This window comes from Leucopleurus acutus, assembly GCF_964270905.1.
Source record: "Leucopleurus acutus genome assembly, chromosome: 15".
Classification (NCBI taxonomy): Eukaryota; Metazoa; Chordata; class Mammalia; order Artiodactyla; family Delphinidae; genus Leucopleurus; species Leucopleurus acutus.
Window position 1 is genome coordinate 8,119,736 of NC_139157.1, and position 27,897 is coordinate 8,147,632.

General features: G+C 38.5%; 1 protein-coding gene across 4 annotated transcripts; it reads right to left on the minus strand.

The window, feature by feature from the left end:
• Positions 1-26,266, minus strand: WTAP (WT1 associated protein). 4 transcript variants are annotated; one of them, XM_082855690.1, is made up of 8 exons: positions 26,105-26,266; positions 19,594-19,631; positions 16,187-16,242; positions 12,896-12,954; positions 11,727-11,854; positions 7,819-7,997; positions 2,685-2,839; positions 1-1,271 (listed from the first exon to the last, which is right to left on the minus strand). In XM_082855690.1, exons 2-8 carry the CDS (start codon positions 19,621-19,623, stop codon positions 688-690), a joined length of 1,191 nt encoding a protein of 396 aa, XP_082711816.1. In that variant the 5' UTR covers positions 19,624-19,631; positions 26,105-26,266; the 3' UTR covers positions 1-687. The 4 variants fall into 4 exon arrangements, with proteins under 4 accessions (XP_082711816.1, XP_082711815.1, XP_082711817.1 ...); XM_082855689.1 differs by lacking the exon at positions 26,105-26,266 and adding an exon at positions 25,790-25,930; XM_082855691.1 differs by lacking the exon at positions 26,105-26,266 and having other exon boundaries at positions 19,594-19,719.
• Between the last annotated feature and the right edge of the window lie 1,631 nt (positions 26,267-27,897).

The window sequence follows — 27,897 nt, forward strand, 5'->3', positions numbered from 1 at the left end:
ACAATAAAAATCTTTATTTAAGTTTGGTCAGTACAGGTGAGATATACTGGAGTCACAGAGCAATATGCATTAACAGGATACAACAATTCATAAAAACTGAGTAACTATGCACACAGTTTCTTAAACATTCAGTCACCTAAAGAGAAAATGCACAGATGTATGGTGGAAAAAACTGTATCTAACACTGAAACTACTATAGGACTCCTTCAACAAGTCCAACTTTCAGTGATAAAACTACTGTACTGGGCAGACCTGGCAGTCATAAACCCACAGCTATGCTAACAAGTCTGAACGGTGCGTAAGTACAATAACAGCATGAATAAGAATGCCCTTACACAGCACAGGTTCTAGGATAGACACAGATTTAAACAGACATCATTGTGTTACACTTTAAGGAAAGGTTTCCATTTACAACTTCACATTAACTCATATAAAAATAACCTGACCCTACACAAAATGTCCTTTTAGCAACATTCAAAGTAATTAACTGTTACAGTTTCCAAAGTGGCAGAGGTATTGAAGCAAAAAGAAAAAAAAAAGAAAAAAAAAAGGAAAAAAAGAAAAAGGGAAAGGAAAAAAAAAACACCCACAAAAAAGGCAAATTGTGACAAAAGTATGCGTTAATTTTCTGGACAGTATCCTCTCCCAAATTAAATGACACTGTATAAAAATTTGCTGGAAAAATTTTTACAAAACTGAACCCTGTACATTTACACTTGAGTCCAAGCCATTCTGAACGTGGCGGGAACCCGCAGTTCGGTTACCTTTCCCACTCACTGTTTTCTCCTCTTGAGGGTCATGACTGGAGTCTGTGTCATTTGAGTGGTGTGTGACAGAGTTTTCACTGCCCGTGGGAGAGTCTACACTTTCATACCCCGCACTGAGTTGGTTTACGTAACTACTACCTCCTCTGCCAGTTCTCTCCTCCGAGCTGTTGGAGGCCTTATTACCATTCCCTGGTGAAGAAGGGAAGTCATCTTCGGCTGTGTCCCCCTCCCTATGAAATCCAGACCCAGACGTCCTCTGCCGGGAGGAACTGCCATTACTTGGTCCGTTGGCCAGACGACTGCAGTCTTTACCTGTGGCCTCTGCCTGTCCTACAGGCTCAGAAGATGTAGTCCTGCTGGTACTCGGGCCTGGGGCTTGAGACTGCTGCTGTTGGTACTGAGCCAACTGCTGGCGCGTCTCCTTCAGTTGTTGCTGAAGAACTAGAATGGTACTCTGCATACCCTCTACTTCTTCGTCAAGTTGAATGATGAAGTCATTCAGTTCTGTGCAAAGGAGAGTCAAACCTACTTTAATATCTCTTAACATATTTAAAAATATTTCTTAGTGCCTGCACAAAGCCAGGCAATCAGTAAATGTTTAAGTAAACAAATACAATTATAAAATCACAAGAGTACTTTAAACTTTTGCTTGGAATGTTAAAATAGCCATTCAACAATGAGTTTGTTTTGGGGAGGAAGGCAAAAGCTTAAAATAAATATATTAAAGCAACCAAATTTAAATTTATTCAAACTACCTAGCCACATAAAACTGGTCACAGCCCACAGAAGCTGCTCCACGTCTGCTGAGCTGGGGCCTCATGTCCAGCCCCTTACTCCTCATCCTCCGAGCCAATGTCTCAGCTCCACAGCAGGTTAGCCCCTGGGGAAGTGCGGTCCTCTACTCTAATACTCCAAAGAAGCCTATGCAGTCATCAAGGATTATCCCCCACCCAAGAACAAAATTCAGAGAAAATAACTCTTGAAAACTGATAAAAATACAGATGTCTATTAAGTTCTAAAAAGGCCTTGGGGGTGGAGGGGGAGTTCATTTACTACTATACAAAACCTCCTATTTACTATATTTATAAACAGTGAGAGCTAAGAACCATCACTTTGAAAAGGCAGTTTTAAAGATATTGCTTGACTAGCGACCTTCTTTGCAATTAACTACAGTTTGCAATTAATCTAATCTCCAGAGCTTGGGTATTTTTCTTACTACTAATCTTCCTCACAAAGGAGAAACAGCATGGATGAAACTATACTTGCCCAGTGAAAAAAGAGATGGCGGCTGACAAGTTGCGTTTGTCTTAGCAAAGAACTATTACATCTTATTCACTAAATAGGATCTTAAAAGGTAAAATCAACTATATACTTTTATTTATTTATTATTTTCTATTTTTTGCCATGCCGTGCGGCTTGCAGGGACTTAAGTTCCCTGACCAGGGATGGAACCCGGACCCGGCAATGAAAGCACCGAGTCCTAACCACTGGACCACCAGGGAATTTCCACAATCAATTATATATATTTTCAGATCCCTGGAAATAGCCAAATACTTCCAAGATTTACACTTACAGAAATTGGTTGAATGAAGATATTCCCTCTTTTAAGCACTGAATATAAATTTATATAGCTACATAATACAACAGCCTTTCTATCTTTTGCCAAATCCCACCCCTAAAAAACAAAAACTTCTTATGAAATTTGCACAATAAACAATTCAGGGGCTGGCGGGGGAGGCTGAGGGGACCGCTAAGATTAAATGGCTTTGTTTGCTGACTCAACTGGAAATATTTCACTTATAATTTTATAGAACCATTGGCAGAGATGAGCATATACACTCTAATCTATAATACTCATGCCTGGCAGTATTTTAAAGCCAGTGCAAACTTAACCAAACTTTTCAAAAAACCCCTTACCATCCTGACTGCTTTTAAGCTCCTCACTATATTTCTTCTGTAAAGCCAATTCTGCTTCAAGTTGTGCAATACGTCCCTGGGACAGCTGCCTTCCAAGCTCTTGATTCTCCTGGATAAGCATTCGACACTTCGCCATTAACTTTTTGCCTGTTTGGCTGTAAAGGAAAGAGCCATTCATCACAAAATGAAGACAAAACTCTCTACAACCTTCTTTGCTTGCAATTATTACAACGATAGATGTAACACGTACAGAACATAACACTATGTCACAGCAGATGCCTCCCTACAATTACCATCTTCTTTTTGGAACACATCCATCGTGTACATTTCAGTATTTTGCCAATACAGCAGCAAAAATTTTAAAAACCTAAAGAAGTACCTAAATGGCCACTTTTTGTTTCTATTAATAACTGATTCTGAAATCTATTTTTATCCCAAATTATAATTTGAAATAGAAACAGGCCAGTTAATTAACACACATTTTAGATATACAGTATTAGTAAAGCACTAAGGTACTTAGCTTTATGGAACAGAAAAGTTCTTGAAAGGGTAAATGTAACATCAACCTCAAATGTAAACTTCTTTAAAATACCTAATATATAAAAATCAGCACCTATAAATATATAATGAATGAGAGTATATTTATTCCTGCTAGATCAGCATTTTTAAGGATGCCTCTTAATAGGCAGTTCTCACAAGAATGTTTATTTACTGCATTAAGTGAGGCCTGTTCAGTTACTGTTTTTAAAAAGCCTTCAGACTATTCCTATTCACCAATCCCTCATTTAATTTCATATGATATATATACTTTTGAGCTGTCTTAAACTGGGATGAAAGTTTTTGAAATTTTAATATTGGTATGTGGTGAAGATTTTATCCATGTTGAAAAGATTACCCTTAGGACACAAAAATAAGGTTGGAGTTACTTATCATAAATAATGCAAATATGTAAGTGTGTGCCAAATTAGGAGTGCCATACTTTCAACAAATTAGTTACCAAGTGCTAGTGCAATGTACTATAGACCTCTGTGCATATACACAGTAATTGCAAAAATGCAATCAATGTTCATCCCCTATATTACTATTAAGGATGAGATGAATTTGAAGTAGTATATCAGGCAAATGAAAGCCCTATTAAAGGAGTTAAAAGAAGAAAACAATAAAAAGTGTCAGCAAAAAAATTCTTTAACCAGTAAGGTCATTCTGAACTTTACTCCATCACAAGAATATCAAACTGTCCCTATCCAAGTTTCAAAGGTAACATCACAATTATATACTTAAATTAGAACTCTTTAAAAGTGATTCTTTCTATTCTTATTAATGAGGCTAAAGAAAAGCAGTGAAGTTTTATTGAGACACTGTTACTGGGGCTTTTGGTTGCATTTTTGCAATTGCTGTACACACACTTTTTAAATGTTTTAAGATGGGAGCACTTTGTAAATGTTTCTCATTCTTTGGCTCAGTGTTGCAAGGTTCTTTTATCAATAGCACATGTTCTAACCCAGTATGATTCAAGCAAAAGTTTTTTTTTTTTTTTTTCAAGCAAAAGTTTTAAATACACTTTCCTTACACAAATCTCTGGTAAAACCTGGGGTACCACTGCGCAAAGGAGCCTCAGATGAAAACCATGAGTTAGCATGTGGTAAGGGTTTTTTCTCTACATGGCAACTTTATTAGCTGATATTTCTGTTCATTGTTATTACAGCTCCAGATATCCCCCATTTCCTATAAGCACCCTCAGACTTTAGTCTCTAGGGAACAAGAGTTTACAAATCAAATGAGGAATAAGAAACACGCACCATCATCTAAGACAGGGGCATTCCTTCCACTTTACTTGCCTATGCTCCCACAACACTGCTTTCTTGCAAAGTATATAGCATCAGTGTTTACCAATCTGAGAAATCTTTTATATGAATTTTTAAAAACATAGACAATAGTAAAATCAATACATGTGACCTGACTTAACCTCATATAAAGTATCACAAATTCTAATGCAAAAAAAATTTATGAAGTCATGCCTTTTTATAAATGCCTGTTCTAAAATAATCCTACCACTTCTAAACTTAGTGATCACTTTAAAACAAATCTTCAAAAAACTGCTGTTCTTTAAACATTCTGTAATTTTACTATGTCATGCAAAATTTGTGTTGTGTTCATCATATCACAAAAGATGGTAAGAATCCAATTACAAGTAACTTGTCTTTGGAATCATTTTACAAAAAAAAAAAAAATCTAACTCATTCCTAAAAATCAAATAACCCACAAAGAAAATACAATAGGAAATAATTTAAGAGAATGATTTATAAAAAAGAACGGACACTGTACACTGCTTTGTCATCAAGGGGAAGGGAGACAGGGTATTCTGAAGAGGTGTACACACAAGTACCTAAATGTTTAAATGCAAACTGAAAACTGTCAAAACACTGCAATATATCCCCCTAACTACTCTAAAATATATGCACTGTCACATGTATGAAATATTTTAACTGAAGTGGACAACATAATTCATGAGATCTTTCTTAAAACAGAATAAAAAAGTGGAAAACAAAACAAAACCCACATAACCCATTCTATTTGAATTATTCCAGACAGAGTATTGATTGAGGACTATTTGTTTCAAATTAATGATGTATTTATACCACCTGATGAACTCTGGCTTATAGCCTACTTTTTACAAAATAAAAACCCATTTATAGGTAATTAAAGTAAATTATGATTTACTAATACAATGAAAATATTATATAACCATTAAAAATGTTAAGTAATTTAAATATAGTAAAAAATGGGAACATGCCCAAGGATAAAGTGGGGTGGGGAAAGCCCTGGCACAAACCATCTGTATGTCTGTATACATGTCACATTTGTTTAAAATCTCTCTCTATATATATATATAATTACTGTATATGCACACAAATTATCTTAATGATACCCAAGAAATTTAAAAGTGCTTACTACCCCTGCGGAATTGAACAGGGAAGGGCAAGGTCACACCCAGGAGTAAAACTCACTTTTCACCTCCACTTTTCTTTACACTGTTTCAATTTTATACATTAGCATGTGTTACCTTATTAATTTAAAAAAAGTTTTTAACAGTAAGAAGAAAAAACCCACTTCAAGGTGACTGTTACCTAAGTGGCAAAGAAAGATGCCTGGCTAAATTTGAGTACATGTTAATGATACCTTTTATGAATTATTTCCTGACCTACTGAGAATACATAGGTCTTCTCTACTGTGATCTTAAATGGCATAACATATACACAAAAGCCTTAAATTGGGCACAAGAAGCCAATTTCAAACAGATTTGGTTACTTACCCTCCAACCCCCACAAGCAGTGAGAATTTTAGAAGCGATTTCTTGCCGTGAAGTCACACAAACCACTTCTCCAGCCCACCCTCTGCCCCACAACCAGTTCCCTAAAGCACACACATACAAGATACTTACAATTTATTTGAATGATTAAGAGAGAACTTAAGTCACCCTTGTTAAAACTGCACTTAAACGTTGGGGCAATCTGGAACATTTATCTTCCACTCATCTTAGACTCCATTATCACCAAGTGAAAATTCGAATTGGTGACTTATAGAATGATCTGACGAAAAAATTCACCTCCAGGATTGGATGGAAGCATGAAGAAAATAATGCCTCATTTATCTAAATGATCAAATGAATTTGCTAGAAATGATCACTATACCTTGTTTTTTTTTTTTTTTCCAATTCACAAAATGTCTCACTTAGGCCAGCCCACAGTTCCAATACATTCTGTCCCCAATCTTCTGGCAGGCACCCTGTGAAGCTGTCCCACATTAATGTCTACTGCAATATCCTGGGACAAGGTGTCAAAAAGCAACAAGTGTCAAGTCTCCTTGTCTTTTATGATACCAGCTGGAAAAAAGTAGGTCTTTAAAAAATGAGACAGAGCCTTTTCCTTCACTTTGAAGAGCACAGCAACAATTTTTTCGAAATCAATCTGCTCTCACAGCCCCCCCAAAACCAAAATGTTAAAAGTACAACAAAATCATCATAGTAATCCTTGAACTTAAAAAACAAAACAAAACCAAAAACAAAACAAAAAAAAAAAACCAACTATTTCAAGGCACATTTAATTTAATATCAAGAGTGCAATACAAAAGGCCCAAATACAATGAAGGAACACATTCCCCCATTAACACCAACGACAATGCTCTTTCAACATGTGCCTGTTGAATGGAATGGGGATTTAATAAATTTCACTACTGAAAAAAATAACGCAGTGAGTCTCATCACAGCTAATATCCTTATACAATCTAGTTGTGAAATGAATGTTTATAATGCTTCAAACAGTTTAGACCTGAAGTTTGATACCACACCTTCATTATTTGTACAGTCCTCAATAAGATTATCTACAGTATTAGCAACCATTCAAAGAACAAACCATTGAGTAAAACCACATTGATTTAAGGCTCAATCAAGTAATATGGAGCCCCAAACTAAATGGTTAAATATATGAACTACTTGTACTGACATCTATTATTTGATTCTCTCATGACTATTAAGTTGGTTCTTAGCAAATAAACCCTTTAAAGGCAAAATTCACCTCATTTGAGTTTGACCCAGAAGTTCAACAACAATCACGAAGTCCACAGTCTTATTGGCAAAACTGATATACAGTGTCTCTAAGTCACTATGCTCAAGGTTAAGAGCGATGCATATTCCATCTTTACATTTACTGGAATTTTACATGTTCAATTCATGATTTTAAATCTCTAGGTTTTCATTCCTCCAAACTGTCTGAAGACACAGTGTGCCACAGACTTAAGACTTCTGTTTCTCCCTCTATTTTCTTCAAACAGAAACACTTCTCAAGTGTCTACATGTTCTAGAAGGGGAATTTTTCGGAGGTGGCCACTTCTTCGGAATAGTCCGACGCCATCAGGCCTCTGAAGCAAGGGGAGGGGGAAGAGAAAAAAGCTGAAACACAAGGTTCATCTGGTAAGTTTTACATTACCCATTACAAGCTGGATAGTATAAGAATGTGGCTTTTTGGCTCAAAAAGTCTGAGTCTTGGTGTGGAAACGAGTACTTGGCTGTCCCACCACAGCTTTCTCGTAGTGGGACTGTCAGGGAAGTCTTGACTGGGGAGTATGATTTGTTTACCTATCAGGCGTAAACTTCCAGGCACTCAGTTCATTTTGGGCTTGTTCCAGTTTGTCTTTAGTCTGTTCCAGTTCACCTTTCATTTTTAGGAAAAACAAGTTGATCGCTGGGTCTACCATTGTTGATCTCAGTTGGGCAACGCTAGGCTGCTGGACTTGCTTGAGGTACTGGATTTGAGTCTGTGCAAAGCAAAAAAACACCAATTACTACCAAATCCAAGGAAACATACTTAAGAAGAGATAAAATCCCTTTCATTCACTGGATTTACCAACTTGTTTGTTAAGTCCTTTCCCCCCTTGATCATAAAATCCTCTAAAAAAAGTACAAATTAAAAACAACTATTTGGGAATTCCTTAGTTAGGAGGGTCTAGTGGTTAAGAGTCAGTACTCTCACTGCTGGGGCCTGGCTTCGATCCCTGGTCAGGGAACTAAGATCCCGCACGCTCTGCAGCCAAAAAAGAAGAAAAAACCCCCCCACAAAACTATTTAAGGTTATCCATGTAGAAATAAAGGCCATTTGATTGCACTCCGTATTTAGAAACTTCAAATATAAGGAGACTAACACGTTGGCAACCAAAACAGTACAAAAATCAATCAATCAATCACTGTTATATTTACTAAAAATGCTGATGCCCACTGGGGAAAAAAAGCAAAGTTTAAAATATTACTTATGTAAGTAAATCTGTGCTTATGGGAAATTAGTCTATACACAAGTTCCCTAAAAATACACCAGGTTACAAGGTTATCATTTAAAACATATTTGCATTTCTAAATTTAAAAATGTATAGTACTTACATATTTACATGAGTTGGCATTACAGCTTTATAAACAGCACCTTAACCCAAAATTAAGCATTTTTTCCCCCTCCAAGTAGATTTGAATCACAGCATTGTAAGGCTGGAAGGTGACTGACCTGGTCCAAACTGCTCATTTTTGAGAGATTAAATAAGCCAACTGCCCAAGGATAGTTAGCTCAGTGCCAGTACTAAAACCAGAATTCTTGTTCTCAAGCCTCCTGACTCCCAAACTAGGGCTCTTCCCACCATACCAAAACCCTCTGCTTACATATGAAACCTTCAACTTCAACTTTGGTTGTACTATTTACTAGCACACTAAAAATACATTTCTAAAATATGAGATACAGTGTATCATCATTAAATGCATCACTTTCTTCACACCCAAAGTAGATCTGGTTCAAGATCCTGCTCCACACTAAACCTTAAACAGGACTGAAACTAGGGCTTCCCTGGTGGCGCAGTGGTTGAGAGTCCGCCTGCCGATGCAGGGGACACGGGTTCGTGCCCCAGTCCGGGAGGATCCCACACGCCGCGGAGCGGATGGGCCCGGCAGCCATGGCCGCTGAGCCTGCGTGTCCAGAGCCTGTGCTCCGCAATGGGAAAGGCCACAACAGTGAGAGGCCCACGTACCGCAAAAAAAAAAAAAAGGACTGAAACTAACATTTCCTAAGCAGCTAATTTCTACCATAAAACATACAAATATAGTAGGATACATTTAATTAGTATTTCACTGAGCAAACAGAACTATTTTTTTCCTCTTTTAGCTTAAGGAATTTTAAAAGTAACTCATTTTAAACCAAAAAGTACACCTATTTATTCAATATAATGCAAGCTGCTGAGGTAATCTAACAGGAATAAAGCAAGCCATGTAACATATAGCATGTACCACTATCACTAAAGAAAACACTGCCTCTCTTACACGAACATAGTTACTAGTATTTAGATTACACAGTGAACAGCCCTCATCTGCTACACATAAGCTTGCCATTTCCTTGTGTTTGCTCCTGCTGCCCTCTCTGCAAAACTTCACTGTGTTTTAACTGAAAGAGCAGTGACTTCTTCGGCTGGCCTGTACAGAGAAGAGCTGTAAAAAAATGTGGCTGGAAAAAGTTAGGTTCTACTTGAAAAAACTCTTAAATATAGGTTGAGATGACAAAAAGGGTGATGAGGCATCACCAAAGGCCCTGATTAGGCATAATATGATCAAAACTGCCAGTGTATATGGAATGGCTGCAGGATCACTGAGATGAGTCAACAGCACATACTATCTAGGCAAGTGTTAAGAAGTATCTGGACTAGAATGTCAAGAATAGGATTCAAGAGATAAAAAGAAATCAAGATGCATTGGTTTTATGAGACATTATCATCAGCACCATCCATTCACACTCTATCTACCAGGTGCTAGCACTCTGAAGGTAAGATTCATCCTTTGCATGTGTAAGCATCTGGCACAGTGCCATGTTAACAGGGAAACCTAAAACTATTAATGAGTAAATGGTAGAACCTAGAGTCCTAAATATCACAAAAAGAAAGAATTAAATGGTTTTGAGACTAGGCACTTGAGAAGTAGTACTCATGACATTAGACGTGAAAATCCTAAGCAAAACCAAAATTGAATGGGATGGGTGGGTGTTACAGAAAAGAAACAAAAACAAAAACCCTATATTCAAAATGTTGGTAAGACTTCTTGGAACCAGGTATCTAGGTTAAAAAAAAAAAAAAAGCCAAAGGTGGGAATGGTCAATAGTTGAAGTTAGGGAAAGTAAAGGCATATGAGTGCTGAGAAAGAGAAATTTCTTAATACGTTCATTAGTGACTTTACAGAAAAAATATCAGTGGCAGTGCAGATGGAAACTAAATTGGTAGAAACAAAAGGAATGGTGAGAAGATAGAGAAAATAGCAGAGGCTACTCTTTAACAGGTAAAGAAGTCATTTTGAAGAAGTGAATGGGACCTCCCTGGAAGTCCAGTGATTAAGACTCTGCACTCCCAACGCAGGGCACAGGGGGCGTGGGATCAATCCCTGGTCGGGGAACTAAGATCCCACATGCCGCACAGCACAGCAAAAAAAAAAAAAGAAGGAAAAGGGACTAAAGACTTTTGTGGAAATGTGGACAACAGACAGCATCTGCACAAGAAGAATAAGGATTGTGATTAAGCCCTAAAGAACATTTTATTGGTGAGAGAAGAAACAGAACTGTGACCCACAGATTATTAGTCTCCAGTGACCAGAATATTGCCTTATGCATTAGATTTTAATAACTATCAAATGGAGATTACACAAAAAAATTCAGGAAAATTTCAGCTTTTAAGATGAGAAACAACAGGGAATTCCCTGGCGGTCCAGAGGTTAGAACTCAGCACTTTCACTGCAGGGGCCTGGGTTTGATCCCTGGTCAGGGAACTAAGATCTTGCAAGCCGCGCAGTGCAGTCCAAAAACAAAAAAAACCAAAGAAAGAAAGAAAGAAAGAAAAAAAAAACTATTAGGAACAACAGGAATAGAGCTGCCCCTATTTTATATAACTGACATATACAAACACTAAAAGAAAGGGCTAAGACTGTCAAAGACAGCATAAAACTGACTCTAAATTCAACCCCAGAGCTAAAGGATCAAATATATCATTAGATTTCAGATCTATGTAGACATGGCAAATAGTACAAATGAAAGATTAACAATTAAAAGACATGGTAGAAGTTGATGATACTAAGAAAAATAACTTTATGCAGAAAGGGGTAAAGACAGCAGAGGAGAAACTAATCAGACGGCTTGCTTAGTAAAGACTAAATGCTGCTTATACCCTCAGATATCAGTTACTTAAAGATATCTGAACCAATATACTAATTCTTATAAATCATGGAGATTTCAGAGAATAATTTAAGATTTTTGACTTCTTGGCCACAGAAAAATTACTTTAAATCCAATCATGAAAGGTTATGTATCAAAATTTTACATTTAGCACATTTAAGCTCAAAGCATTTCTACCTTAACAAAATGTGCATCTATAATTCCTATTAAGTAACAAAATTAGCTTAATGTGAATTAATACATGTCATCATGTGACCCAAAACCCAATTCCTCAAAAAGACTTTAAAACATTTGAAATACTTACAGTACACTCCTGCATCTCTTGCTCCTTGGTTGCTAGTCGCATTACAAGAATGTTTTCCCTGCGTGCAGACTCTTGCTGTTGTTGCTTTAGTTTTTCTTCAGATTCCCTTAAGCCAGTTACATCATTAGCTGATGATTAAAGGAAAAAAAACCCCAACATCATGAAATATAATTTTCAAGATCAAACTGAACTAACCAAAAGAAAGTTCTGATTGCCTTTGAACAGATGATAAAAACCATGGTAACAAGTTTAAATCTTTACTTTCTATTCTACCAATGCTTCTGTAACAATGAAATCTGTTCCTGATCATGAGTGCTCTTTTAGGAGTTAGTGCTGTTATACGGGTCCACAGCCACTTAATGCTAGACGGGATTACGTTGTTATGGTCTAATCTGTTGCCAACAAACACCAGGAAACTTCGTTATTTGCATTTGTTTATACTATGAAGTATTCAGAAAGTCCTGATTAGTACCGTTTTTAACCTATTCAATATAAACATGCCCATAACTGCAGAGACAATTATTACTTTAAGTTTTCATAATGTTCACATCTTCTATGGATTATACTGTAATCATAAAATAATTGAGATTTTAGGATATTAAGCTTTCTGAACTTGGAAAAGTGTACTGGTTTTTATACTCACAAATATTATGTTACTCTAACTCAGTGAAAAGTGACAAAGACTAAATTGGTCTGAAATGATAAACTTCGTTGTATTATTTTTAGCAGATGTTGAAAAATCCATAAATACATAGCTATATCCTATTGTTACAATTTAAGCTATCATAAATTTAATACTGGTTGCTTCTCTCTTCTAGAGTAATAACTCATGCTTCACTTGAAATTTCTCTGTGGAAGGGACACATCAAGGAAAGTTTCAAGTAGTTGTGAATTTCCCTATCTATGCTCTCTCGGAACCTTCAGTTAAAAGAGAAGTGCTATTATAAGATTATTGCATGTTGGTCTTCTCCAATGACTGCGAACTCTTCAAGAAGAGACAGCATGTCTCATTCACCTATTTCTTAGCACCCAGCATAGTGCCTGGACAGAGTTCCTCAATAAAATGCTTGAATAAAAATTACTTAGTAAAACCAGTTATCCTGTGCTTATAACAACAATCTAAAAGGCAATTGTTACATAGTCTTTAGAAAGCTAAAACTGAAACTTACAGTTAAGATCTGTGTACTTGCCCTCCAAAGCTTGTACATATGCTTCATATTGTTTCCACCTAGTACAAAAATAAATCCATATTAGTTAGGTTTAAATTGCTTTTATTAAATATACTAGAAAACCACATCCATAAGCTTTAAATAATACTGAGAATTCCACTGCATGAATTTTAATGTCTCTTCCATTTTGAGATAACCAGAAATCTAGTTTAACCCATAATAAATGAGTCACTTCAAAATTATTCCTTCTCAACTTACAGGAGTTAGGTAAATGGAAATACAGAGAAAAGTGTTCCCTGCTGAAAATACACCAGTGTTCCCGTGGGTCAGATCACACACCATACAGGACTTTGTATCACTGATGTTCAGCATGTTGCCTGGATTATGGAAGCTGACTGAAAAACTTAACCCTACTTTTCAGATATGCTCTCCACCTCAAACAAAAGGCATTTAAAAAACATGCCTAGGGACTTCCCTGGTGGTGCAGTGGTTAAGAATCCGAATGCAGGGGACATCGGTTCGAGCCCTGCTCCGGGAAGATCGCACATGCTGCGGAGCAACTAAGCCCGTGTGCCACAACTACTGAGCCCACGCTCCAGAGCCCGCATGCCGCAATTACTGAAGCCTGCGTGCCTAGAGCTTGTGCTCTGCAACAAGAGAAGCCACTGCAATGAGAAGCCTGCCCACCGCAAAAAAGAGCAGCCGCTGCTCGCCACAACTAGAAGAAAGCCCGTGCGCAGCAACGAAGACCCAACGCAGCCAAAAATCAATAAAGTTAAATAAAATTTAAAAAACATTAAAAAAAATTTTTTTAAGTGCCTGATTATAAGGGACTGAAGGTTATCTCGGCTCTTACGTGAAAATACCACGTGATTCTCTCAAAGTAACAACAACAAAAAAAAAGTGTGGGGGGGAGAGAACATACTATTTTTCAAAAGCATATCTAATTAGCAGAAACAACTTCCATACATGCCATATGCCATCAGGACCTTTCTTCATTATATTCCTCTACCCTCAAAATATAGGCCATATTAGCTGCTCTTGGCAATTACTGCAGTTAACAAACTTTCCCCAGTCTTACATTTAAGCAACTGCTCCTGGAAAGTAAGCTGTCTGCCACCTTGCTTACTGAAGAGCTGTTTTCAAGGTGCTCTTCAGTTACAGCTAATTAAAATTTACTTTGATTTTAGAAAATATTTTTATAATCTTAAAACCTCTGACAAGTTTGCTGTGAGATTTATTAACATTACAACACAATGAACAAAAATATTGCATAATATCAAGCTAATCCATTCTACATAAAGACTAGGCCAAGGGCATGCTCATTTTTACGGCCTCTACAACCTAGGACACAAAGAGGAGTTCATTCAACATTTTGGGATGAATAAAGATGTTTTGTGGAGAACTATTTATTTTAGAGGAAACGAGAAATATAAAAGCTCAGGGACTTCCCTGGTGGCGCAGTGGTTAAGAATCCGCCTGCCGATACAGGGGACACGGGTTCGAGCGCTGGTCCAGGAAGATCCCACATGCAGCAGAGCAACTAAGCCTGTGTGCCACAACTACTGAGCCTGCGCTCTAGAGCCCGCGAGCCACAACTACTGAAGCCCGAGTGCCTGAAGCCCATGCTCCACAACAAGAGAAGCCACTGCAATGAGAAGCCCGCGCACTACAATGAAGAGCAGCCCCTGCTCGCCGCAACTAGAGAAAGCCCACGTGCAGCAACGAAGACCCAATGCAGCCTTAATTAAAAACAAACAAACAAAAATATATAAAAGCTCAAACCACAAACATCCTCATCAAGTAGAAAAAAGAGACTAAGTAGCAGTTAATTTAAAATCACAAAGAGAATTAATGAGGAAAAAACCTACTTAAAAGTCATAAATGAGAAGTCCCTAAATAAATTAAACTACCTCAAGAATATAAATTGCACATGATTTTTAAAACCTTAAAGGTAATTTAACAAAAAAAATTGTTCCTGATTTTTAAATTAAGCTTATAGTACCGATTTCTCCCCCAACAGTTAAATCAAGAGACGGCACATACTAACCAGAGGAATTATCTAAGAAAGGATAAAAGGCAAGGAGTGTACCATATCAGAGGTACAAAGAGAACATCAACAGTATATCACAAGCGTCTACATCAGCAGGAAAGGGCAAAAGTATTTTAAAATACTAAGTATTTAAATTTTATGTGCAGGAAAATGAAGGTATGCAATAGAAAAACTTCTATGCATGAGATTACGGTAAAGGAAAATAAAGAGCATGTCTGCAATAGAGTGTAGCTAGTTAAGTAAACAAGGGTGGGAAATTATCGGGCTCTAGGAAACAATGGAGCATGTCATCTGTGTTTCCCTATCTTATAAAACCACCTTTTCTCTCCCCAACTTCCACTCTGTTAAATTTACTCAGTTCCTCAAGTAAAAATTCCTTGAAATTTCTAGAGGAAAAAGTTCAATGAACTTGCAGGTTGCTCTGAAATATTCATTTTATTTTTATCTAAAAGTTACTTCGTAAAAAACTTACCATAGTGATAAAATGCAAAAAGAATATATTTAAGTTATAAAATACAAAACATGCGTGATCCCATTTTCTGATTTCTTACATTTGAAAAACAAATAATATAATGCTGTACTTGACAATCTGCTTTAGTACGACATTTTAAGATAACCACAGAAATTCAGAGCTGGAAGTCATCTTTAAAAGTAATTTAATCCAACTGCTTTAACTTGCAGATAATAAAATGAAAGATATATAAAGTTAAATGAGTTGACCAAGGTCACAGTTATGAGAAAGAGTAACTCTGCTTCACCAGTAAATAATATATTTCTTCCACAACGAGAAGAATATCCTTAAGGAGTACAACTTTTCCATATGTTACGCAGAAAAGTAAAAAAATTAACTACATCAAAACAAGTCTATTCATTTGGTAAACTGAAAGCTTCCTGAGAACAGGGTCTTTCCCCATAGCAAGTTATACACATGAAGTACAAATGCTTTTCAAGTTAAAGTTCTGAATATTTGCCCTCTACAAGAAAAAAAGTTAAGTTACCTATCAGTCTAGAAGTTACCCAAGCTAGTGCTTTAGTTCTTTAGTGTTATGCTTTCCCCAATGTTTATATAATGAAGAAATAGGCCGTGGCCGTAGGAAAGAGGTTCAAAAAATATATTAAATGATTTGAGGATGTATTAACATTAAAAACAAAACAATACCTCACATAAAACACTATAGTACAGAATCACAACATAATGTTCTATAGAAAGATTTTTATTTGGTAAAAGAACATTTTACCTGAGAATTAATTCATCTCGTGCCATAACTTTGAAGTCTGTTTCACTCAGTCGAACCTATAAAGAGAATTATGATACAAACTAAGTGCTCTTTCTTAAAGTTTTAAATATTAAATACCACTGGCACTTATATTCTTATTTTTATGAAGACAGGATCATACTTTTAATCCCTCAACTGCTGGTTTCTGTTATTAGGAATCCCCTTTTTACCAAAGACACACAAAGCTCCTCCCAAAAGGAAGCCTGTACTGAAATGTCTGAAACTTAAATGGCTCAGTACATACTACGACGTTTTTTAAAAAAAAGTCTTGGGCTTCCCTGGTGGCGCAGTGGTTGAGAATCTGCCTGCTAATGCAGGGTACACGGGTTCGAGCCCTGGTCTGGGAAGATCCCACATGCCGCGGAGCAACTAGGCCCGTGAGCCACAACTACTGAGCCTGTGCATCTGGAGCCTGTGCTACACAACGAGAGGCCACGATAGTGAGAGGCCCGCGCACCGCGATGAAGAGTGGCCCCCACTTGCCACAACTAGAGAATGCCCTCGCACAGAAACGAAGACCCAACACAGCAAAAATAAATTAATTAATAAACTCCTACCAACATCTAAAAAAAAAAAAGTCTTATTTTTTGGAACGAAGTTTTTAAAAGGCGGACTATTTATCTTTAAAACAGGTATCATTATTAGGAAAATGCAAATTAAAACCCAATAAGCTATCATTACACCCTATTAGAATGGCTAAATAAAAAAATAGTGGTAACACCAAATACTGAGTGAAGATGCAGAGAACCTGAGCCTTCATACATTGCTAGTGAGAAAGTAAAATGGTACACCTGCTCTGGAAAATAGTGTGGCGAATCCTTTTAAAACTAAAAATGGATGTTCCATGCAACTCAACAGTTGCGCTCTTAAGCACATATTCCAAAGAAATGAAAATTTATTTTCACACAGAAACTTGTACACAAATGCTCACAGCAGCTTTATTTGTAATAGCCAAAAATTGGAAACTACCCAGATGCCTTTCAACAGGTGAATAGTAAACTATGATACCATGAAATACAGCAATACAAGAAACAGACAACTGACATATGCAACAACTTGGATAAAGCTGAAGGATATTATGCAGTGTGAAAAAACTCAAAGGATATGTAATACAGCATAATTTCACATATACGACATTTGTGAAATAGCATAATTTTAGAAATGAAGAACTGATTAGTTGTTGCCAGGGGTTAAGTTAAGAATGGAGTGGGAGAGGATGGATGTGGCTATAAAAAATGGCGTAAGAAAGACTTGTGGTAATGGTTCAGGTAACTATTTTGGTTGTGGTGCTGTTTACATTAAGTTACAAGTGATAACACTGCACAGAGCCACACACAGAATGCACGCATAACCAGGGAAGTCTGAATATGCTCTGTGGATTGTACCAATGTCAAGTTCCTGGTTTTGATATTCTTATGCAAGATGTCTGACAGTTATGCAAGATGTTAACGCTGAAGGAGGCTGGGTAAAGAGTGCACAGAACCTCCCTATACATTTCTTTTTTTATAAAGTTTTTTTTTTTTTTTTTTGCGGTACGCAGGCCTCTCACTGCTGTGACCTCTCCTGTTGCGGAGCACAGGCTCCGGACGCACAAGCCCAGCAGCCATGGCTCACAGGCCCAGCCACTCCATGGCATGCGGGATCCTCCCGGACCGGGGCACGAACCCGTGTCCCCTGCATCGGCAGGCAGACTCTCAATCACTGCGCCACCAGGGAAGCCCTAAAGTTTTTTGTTTTTTTTAAAATTTATTTATTTTTGGCTGCGTTGGCTCTTTGTTGCTGCACATGGGCTTTCTCTAGTTGCAGTGAGCAGGGGCTACTCTTCGTTTCTGTGCGCTGGCTTCTCATTGCGGTGGCTTCTCTTGTTGCAGAGCACAGGCTCTAGGCATGCAGGCTTCAGTAGTGGCACGAGGGCTCAGTAGTTGTGGTGCACGGGCTTAGTTGCTCTGCAGCACGTGGGATCTTCCTGGACCAGGGCTTGAACCCATGTCCTCTGCATTGACAGACGGATTCGTAACCACTGGGCCACCAGGGAAGCCCCCCTTTTTTTTCTTTGCTGCATCGGCTTTCGTTGCAGCGTGGTCTTTCTCTAGTTGCAGCAAGTGGGGGCTACTCTTCCTTGTGGTGCATGGGCTTCTCATTGCGGTGGTTTCTCTTGTTGCAGAGCATGGGCTCTAGGTGCACAGGCTTCAGTAGCTGTGGCACATGGGCTCAGTAATTGTGGCTCGTGAGCTCTAGAGTGCAGGCTCAGTAGTTGTGGCGCACGGGCTTAGTTGCTCCACAGCATGTGGGATCTTCCCAGACCAGGGCTCGAACCTCTGTCCCCTGCATTGGCAGGCGGATTCTTAACCACTGCGCCACCAGGGAAGCCCCCTCCCTGTACATTTCTTTACAACTTCCTATGAATCAGTAATTTTTTCAAAATAAAAAGTTCTTTAAAGTGGGCATAATATTCTAATGAGATGAAATTGTTTTGCAAATTGAGAAATATTAAATGTTTTCTCTATACCAAAAGAAGATTGTAAAGCTGAGGCACCTCTCCTACTTTAATATAAAATTAAGTCTTATTAATTTCCCTTATAAGATATTAAAACATTTTTCTTTATAAAAATGTTTCAAATTGTAGCATTTACCAGTAACATGTTACTATCAGAAAACAGAAAAGGGAAAATCATTATACCAGAATATATTAAAAGCCTAACAGAAAGCACCCAGTAATTCTCAAGACTGTTAAAGCACTTGACCCCAAAACTTAGGACAGAAATTTCCGTAACATTTACTATTTAAATTGTCCACTTAAATATTCACTGGTTAATAAGCACATACCCCTACTTTCCCAACTGAATTATAAATACCTCTTAGAAACTGTTATTCTTTTGTAACCTCTTTTGTGTGTGTGTCATAGTGACTAAACTGAAGAAAAAATGGGGAAAATGAGACTAGAAAATAAAACTTCAGAGGAAATGGCAGAATCTAAGAACCAACTAGCTGTAAACTGTTTTGAAAAATATGGAAGTGGTTCTGCATTACAACCAAAGGGATTTAAGTTAGGAAAAAAAAGAAAATAAGTAACTTACAGGATCTTGTAAAATAATCTCTTATTTTGACATTATTTGTAGTTATATAGCTGGGAATATTCATATGATAAAGGCTACAAGTTGACCATGGGGATGTCATTATTACAAAAGTTTTCCAAAGGCTGAAAATATTCTAAAATATATTACATATTAGATACAATGTCTCACACATTATACACTCATGATGTTATTAATATAAGGCAAGGGAGTAAACAACAAGCAAACAATATGGATAGTGCCTTCAACTCTATTAGTCAAAAGAAGTGCTTAGAAACTGCTGAAAAAACAAACCTTTTTAGGAAGAGGTTCCTCGTTGGTCATCTTGAATCCTAGAAAAAAGGAATAAAGAGAGGAAAGTCAACTGATTTTCTTCCAGTTAAGGTAGGAAGAAAAAAAGACTGGCTTTTTCAAACGAATTTATTACTGAACTCAGTTATGACCAAATCATTCGGTTATTTTTTTAAATTAAAATAAACCTTTTAGGAACGAAATTGAGTTATTTGCAGTGAAGTGGATGGACCTAGAATCTGTCATACAGAGTGAAGTAAGTCAGAAAGAAAAACAAATACCGTAAGCTAACGCATATATATGGAATTTAAAAAAGCAGTGCTGATGAACCTAGTGGCAGGGTAGGAATAAAGACGCAGACGTAGAGAACGGACTTGAGGGCATTGGGTGGGGTGGGGGGGAAGCTGGGATGAAGTAAGAAAGTAGCACTGATACATATACACTAGCAAATGTAAAATGGATGGCTAGTGGGAAGCTGCTGCATAGCACAGGGAGATCAGCTCAGCGCTTTGTGACCACCTAGAGGCATGCTCAAGAGGGAGGGTGGAAGGGATGCTCAAAAGGGAAGGGATATGGGGATAAAATGTATACATATAGCTGATTCACTCTGTTGCACGGCAGAAACTAACAACATTGTAAAGCATTTATACTCCGATAAAGATGTGAAAAAAATTATATACCTCTTAGACTAGTTTTAGATTTACAGAAAGGCTGCAAAGATATTACAGGGTTCCCATATACTCTGCACCCAGTTTCTCCTTTGTTAACATCTTACATTACTATTGCTATTAGGTTTTTTTTAAACTCTCTTATAAAAAAGTTGATCATTCTTTGTAATGTCGCCACAAAGCATTGAAAGAAATATAATCAACCACTGGACCACCACGGACGTCCCAAAGAAATACAATTTTTCAATGCATTCTTACAATTGCCCTGTGAAAGACAAATCTGGCAGCAGAAGTAATAGGTTTGTGCTGAAGTCCGATACTGGCCTCAGGCAGTATCTCAGGCATCTTGTTGAAAGGACAGAGGAAGGGTAAGACCAGTTGCTAAGCCTTTCCTTTTACAGAATTAACATTGTTATAGTAAGGTCAAATCTATCATCCTCATGATAATTCATCACTACACAATGCAGGTATGAAGGTATTTACACCTTAATAAAAATATCCCTACATTATTTAACTTCATGTCACAGAATAATTTGTATCTCAAAATTAGCTTCTTTTATAAATTTACATAAAATTCACTTAATCCTGTTGAAAAAGATTAATGACAGAAATACTCTCATTAACTTTATTATGCTTACTGAAAAGACTTGTGCTATTTCCTAATATTCAAATTTAACAAAGAGAAGCTAATTTAAAGTTATTCCTAGGTATCCTTTCTAGCAGCAAAGTCATAAATGTTCCCTTACATCTTAAACTTTCTTTTTAGTTTATTTTACCTGCCCATACTTACTACAAACTCCAAACAATTAAATAAGTAACCAGTAAATAAGTCACAGAGATATAATGTACAACACAGTGACTATAGGTAATAATACTGTATTACGTAGATTTGAAAGCTGCTGAAAGAGTCAAAATCTTCATCACAAGAAAAAAAGTTTTGTAACTACGTATGGTGATAGATGGTAACTAGATTTATGTGGTGATCCTTTTGCAATGTATACAAACATCAAATCCCTATGTTGTACACCTGAAAATAACATGTCAATTATACGCAATAAAAATAACTTAATCAAAGAATTTACAGTGTAAAACTGAGTTTTAAAAGCTACTTGACTTCTTGATGAATATCTGAGATTCCTCAAAAGGAGATGATTTTCTATACCATTTTTTATATTACATACAATCCCAATTCAAATATTCTAATCATACTGTCACTAAACCCTGATTTTCATATTAGGTACACTGAGTTGAAAAAATCAGTACATTTTAAGGAAAAAAATTATATATTGATCATATCATAAATTAACTGCCTTAATTCTTCCCTCTTTGATAATCTTATCATTGGATGTAAAACAAAAACCTGAGCATATATCATTAGTTTCTGAGCTGATGGAGTTGATCAAGTCTCTATGACCAACCAACACCTATGAAGACATGACCATATTTCTAAGATTTAAAAATCGGTATTTTTTCTCTGAATTGGCCCCTGCCTACTTTAGCCCCCTTATCACCCAGTTTATAATCTCTGTTGCAAGTTACAGACAGCTGCTTAGTGACTGATTATCCTAACATGACTCTAGAGTGAATCCAAGCATTTGGAAACAAACGCTCACCATGTTCACCTCCAGAGGCCTGACTACTTATATTTTAAAATGGTTTTAATGGGCATTCACTCCACTAGACTGCAACCTCTTGGAATCCACAACTCAAGTTTAACATTTCCTTTGAACTTCCCATTTGTCCAATGCTAAATACTAGGTAAATATCAATAACGTACTAATAACGTATTAAAATGGTACAAGAAAATTTGAACTTTTAACATACTTAAATAGTATATAAATGTGTACCTATATGTCAGTCTTCTGGTTAAATCCTTCTAAAGGCTTCCCATCTCAAAACTGTGCATGTGGTACATATACACAATGGAATATTTCTCAGCCATAAAAAAGAATGTAATAATGCCATATGCAGCATGCGGGCTTCTTAGTTGTGTCATGTGGGATCTAGTTCCCCCGACAAGGGATCGAACCCTGGCCCCCTGCATAGGGAGCCCGGAGTCCTACCCACTGTACCATCAGGGGAGTCTCCTGTTTTTGTCTTTAAGCCCCACTGCAGAATTCTTGGTGACCTCCAATTCTCAGAATTCTAAACAGCAAGTTATTTACATTTTTAACACTGGCTTATGTTCTCTCTCCTTTTAAAAAGCTTGACGCTGGGTAGATTCTAATTACACACTGCTTAAAGAATACCTACATTTTCTTTATAAAAATAGATGTTTAAATTTGTAATGTAAGTCAGGGATAAATCCACGTTTTGTATATGTTTGCGTTTCACATGTTGACTCTCAATCACAAGTCACTCCACATGTTATGGAATATGTGACTTGGGAAATCAAAGCATAAGCATTTAGTAAGAAATTCCTCCCTTATCTTTAGCAGATGAAAAGTCAATCTTTGCTTGAGATTTCATGATATGCCACAACAGTTAAATGGACAGTGTGACAAAAGGCAAATTAGAAACAGGCTTAAAATTTGAAAGCATCAACATTCAACTATTTAATCAAAATAGAACCTGGTTCTCAATTCTGACTCTCCCACTGCACATGTGCTGTGAAATTTATTACTCCCCAAGGCAATTTTTTTTTAGCATAACTGACAAGCACAATACCATCTAAAGTTAATTCTACATTCATAAAGACAATGGATATTCCAGGTTCTTAGAACAAGCTATTTTCATATCAGAAAAACAGAATGACTGAAATATCATTTGGAGTTGAACCCTGAGTCTTGAAGGGAAAAAATGAATATATACCCAGTGCTATGAATCATTTATTTAATAACCACAACTTCTAAAGTCGAAGTTAGTTTCCATTTTCCAGATGATGAAAAGGGTTATGAATCATTAGGTGATTAGCTCAGATTAAAACAGCTACTTATTAAAAAATGGGGGGGGGTAGAGAATGCAGAAAAGCAAAATAGAAAAAAAGCAAAAATTGACCAATTTGGCTACCTTTTAGCAAGTTTAAGAGGACTGGCTAAAACATGGTTTTATGTTTTACGTAAAGTTTTGTTATCCATGTGGATAATTCAGAGGTAATATAGCTCTTAAGTTTAGACCATCAGAACCACCATCTACTCCTGATGCCTTTACACTGAGAAACACCTTATGATGGAGAGTTCGGTTTTGGTAGGCTAGGAGCCTAGCATCCCAGATCCCAGTACTTCTCTGGCTCTTAGCATTATGATCCCAAGTTATGCAACTCAGTTCTCCCTTAACAGAGAAGCAAGTACCAGCCAACACTTCAGTAAGAAATCACGTACCTTGCTGAAACTCATCACAACTAAACGTAAGAAACTAATAATCTGACACTGTATTAGCCTAGGCACTGTAGTAGAAGTGTACTTGTTAGGAACTGGAAGACCAACTTTTCTTGACTATGTATCAGTCATGTGATCTTGAGCAAGTCACTTTCTCTAGATTGCAGTCTCCAAATCAGCAAAAAGAGGATACCAGTTTTGCCTGCCCCACAAAGTGCTACAAATGTCAGTGTTTCAAGTGCCATAAAAATACTATACAAACAAAAGATATTTCAAATAAAATACTAACATTAACATAAAAGAGAATTTTAATGTGTATTTAGGAGATATTAAAGTAAATTCCACCAACTACATTTTCAAGAGTTGAGAATGTTTATTTATAGCACTGAATCTAGCCTGATACACCACCTTAATATCTAATGGGATATACTGTTATAGGAATATTGAAAAGTTTTGCTCTAGTAAGCTTAGTAATAGAAAATACTTAGATGCAGAAAAATGGAAGGTAATAAAAACAAGAATAAAACCAAGTACTATCTACATCTTGCTTTGCAAAAGCAAAGCAACAGAAAATTTTTAAGAGCAAGAAAAATATTTTTTTTCAAGAGCAAGATAATGTACAATTGAATGAAAATGATCAAGACCTCTAAACAAAGAATATTTTCAAGGGAATTCTATATTACACCTATACATACATACAAGAGTGTAACGGACTCTGAAAGTTGTAACGTACTGTACAAATACAATTATTACAACTCTCATCTCCATGCCACAAGGCTGCTACGGATTTTCTGTATTATACCAACCCATTTCTGACAAATACTCAAAATTCAATCAGGAAAGCTATATATTATGAAGTTCTATAAATTACATGAGCTAAGTAAAAAATAGCAGTGCCTGCGATACACTTTTATCAGTACTTTTGTCCTCTGGGAGTTAGAAATTTAGGTAGTTTGCCTAAGTTCCGCCACTGAGAAGTGAAAATACTGATGTCTTAGCTATAGCTATCTGCTTAAGATAACGTAAAATCTGAACGCACTCTAGGAATACAGCCACCAAAACCCTTGAAATTGAACCTCCTCTTTATCACAAGCCCCAAGTTCTTTCCCAATTTCTAATGCACCGCAATTTCTTTCCCCAACTTGCCTAATCAGATGCTACTAAATGTCATGTGTACATATATAACATTTAGGCATCTTGAAAAGATTTTCACGGTAGCTTTATACGGGGTTTTAAATGTCTACAACATGTTTATCTGTCATAGAAGTCTTAATGGTCAAAGTTTTAAAATAAAAAACCCGGTCGATAATCACTTCGTTGTACACCTGAAACTAACAACATTGTAAATCGACTATACTTCAAAAACAAAACAAAACAAAAACCCGGTAGGACTTGTGGTGACAGACGCGTGACTTCTACGTATCCTCCTCAGCAATGGAATTAACTAAATTCTGAGAAGGAAAACTACATGGACAACTCAGGACTGTAACATGATCATGAAAGTATTTCTTTATCTTTTTAAATCTCGGACAGAACAATCGTTTCTTGCTTTATAAACACGGTTATTAAGGATTTTAACACAGTCCTCTAGGATCAAATATCCAACTGACTTCATCAAAACAAACTTGGACTTTTCCTATGTGCTCCCATGAAATATGGTTTAAAAAATTAATAACAGCCTTACAGGGATCCGAGGTGAGACTCTAAAATTTCACGAAAACCTCTAATTCAATAAATAATTTTTCTCTTTTTAATTCAGAACGCATGCCATCATTTAAAAATGGAAGTCCACAAGACAACGCAGCTGCAATATTAAGCTACTGCGCGACGTGCGATTTGGTCAACGAACGCTGCTTTCCTTCCCCTGCTGAACTCGTTCGTGCCGCCAGTCCTCGCGCTCCGGCCGAGGTGGGAGCCGGCGACACCGGGGCGGGGACTGGACGCGCACCGAGAAGGCGGCCTCCGATTGTCGCCCGCCCCGCGGGAGCGCCCACCTAGCCCCCGGGACCCAGAGGACGGAGGTAAAATGGCCTCGGGGTGGCGGAAGTGTCCCTGCAGGCGGAAAGGCGGCGCGGCTAACGGGAGGCCGGCGGGCCCGGGAACCCCGAGTCGCCCCCTGTGCTCCGTCCGCGCCTTCCCGGGCCGGGCGGCCGCGCCTCAGCCCTGGGGACCCCGAGATCCTCGCCGCCGCTCCGGCGAGCGGCCCGCACCTACCTCTCCTGACGGAGGCCGCGCCGGCGCCGCCCAGTCACATAGGCTGACCCCGCGCTACCCGCTCGCTGTCCAGGCCGCCCGACCCCGCTGCCGCCGGCCCCCGCGCTCCTCCTCCCGCCACAGCCCCGGCTCTCCCCTTTATTTGCAGGTCTCGCTGCCACAAAATGGCGCTGAGGGAGGAAGCGAGGTCCCGTCGCCCCACCCCCTTCCCGCTCCTCCCGCCGCCCCGCCCCGCGACGCCGCCGGCGCCCGCCCGCTTCTCCGCCCCGCCCGCTTCTCCGCCCCGCCATGTTAGCGCCCGGCCCACTCACCGACCAGTTGTCTCACGGACGCGGCCACAGCTTCCCGCCCGCCGGGCCCAGCCGCGGGGAGGGAAGGCGAAAGGAGGGCGCCCGCTGAGGGCCTCGAGTCGCTACAGGAGGAGCTGCGCCTGGTGGCACGCCCCGCGGCCGCTGAAGCGCTGCGACCTCGGCGGGGGCGGGGAGGGAAGCGGGCCTCAGGGAGTGGTGAGCCGCGAGGTCGCAGGTCAGCCGCGGGGCATCACGGGAAGGGCGGCGGGGGTCGCGATTGGCGGCGCCGGGTGGACGCGCTCCCCGGGCGGACAAGCTCGCCGGGCCACCTGCGGCTGCGGCGCTGCCTCTGGCGGAGGAATCTGGGCGAAGGCGGCGTGTGATTGGCTATCCTTTGGTACAGCACCCATCTGTGATGCTTCCGCGCGCTGTCGGCAAGGTGCAACCTTAGGAGCGACATCGTGGGCGGGGAGTGCGAGCAATTGAGGCTTCGTGAGCCCTTGCTGTTTGAAGTTTTGAGAATTTGGAAACCGATGCTCTTTCTTCCGTCAGGAAGTGCTGCTTCCTGGACGCTTGGTTCGTCCCCGCCTTGAAATCTCGAGGCGAAACCGGGGAGCTATTGTCTAGTACGTGGAGGTTTTACCTATGTCAGCAGCTCTAGGGGCACCTTGCTAACGCAGAAGCGAGGGTAAGGCGAACCTTGTGAGGTTTTAATGGAACCGATAATATAAGGTTTTTAATTCGAATATACGCCCTTACGCAAGGCTGTGTGTCATCCGGACCGTCGCGTAAGACCGATGGTGTTACCTGGTAGACGTGAAACAAGTCTCATACTTCCTACAGGGGTCAGGTAATCTTTTGATTGGGCTGCCCTTATCCAATTTTACCAAAACCGTTTATCCCCAAAGGAGGTGTTCTGGAATGAGGTGATTTATGGGGTTGAGATTAAACTATACTCCAGATGGTCAAAGACCAAAATCCGAAGAGAAAAATGGGCAAGGACATGAACAGACATTTCACACAAAAGACCAGCAATGGTCCGAAACGTAAAAGTCTGTTCGTCCTCACTTATAATGGAAATGCACATTGAAATTACACAGCAGTGGAGAAACAGTGCTCGTAAATTTCCTGGTGGGAATGGGAAAATGATTCAGGCCCTGTGGAGTACCAAAATTATATATGCACTTATTCTTACGTCTTGCAATTTCACTTCTAACCCTAACCTTATTCTGAAAATACACCTTCACTTATAGAAGCAACATGTAGGCAGGGTTACTTGTTGTAGTGTCATAGCAAAAATTATGAAATAACTCAAATGTCCATTAATAGGGAACTGGTTAGACACCGTACATCCATAACATGAAATACAATGCACCCCCCCCCACCCAAAAAAAAGAATGAGGATGCTGTTTATATGTTGCTTTGAAATGCGTCCCAGGCTATGTGGAAAATTGGAAGCATATCCTAGAAACAATAAAAGTGGTTACCTATAGAGAGTGGTGGGGAAAGGTGGAGGCGAAAGAAATAAAAGCAAGACCTCTCTGACTTTGAACTTTTGAAGTTTTATATAGCCAAAAAGTACATTGAAAAGGAAACAAACCCAAAGTTGATAGCAAATTAAAATAAACTTAACTGTAAGTCACATTGGTAATGCAACTATCTTGTTAGAGAAAGGAATTAATTCCCCAGGGCTTTTGGACATAGTACTCTAAGAGAATTATCTGTGGTGAGATATATTCTAAGGTTGAGAAAGAACTGCAAAGGAATCTTCAGCTTTGCTCAGTGGTTTATAATTAATGGTAATTTTGTTGCTGTGGT

What these genes read in the sequence shown, in the direction of transcription:
- WTAP (XM_082855690.1), bottom strand. Translation starts at nt 19,623, where the DNA reads ATGACCAACGAGGAACCTCTTCCTAAAAAG. An exon ending in AGGAACCTCTTCCTAAAAAG is followed by an intron (nt 16,243 to 19,593) that starts GTTTGTTTTTTC and finishes TTCTCTTTATAG; the next exon opens with GTTCGACTGAGTGAAACAGA. An exon ending in CAAGTACACAGATCTTAACT is followed by an intron (nt 11,855 to 12,895) that starts GTAAGTTTCAGT and finishes TTTAATCATCAG; the next exon opens with CTAATGATGTAACTGGCTTA.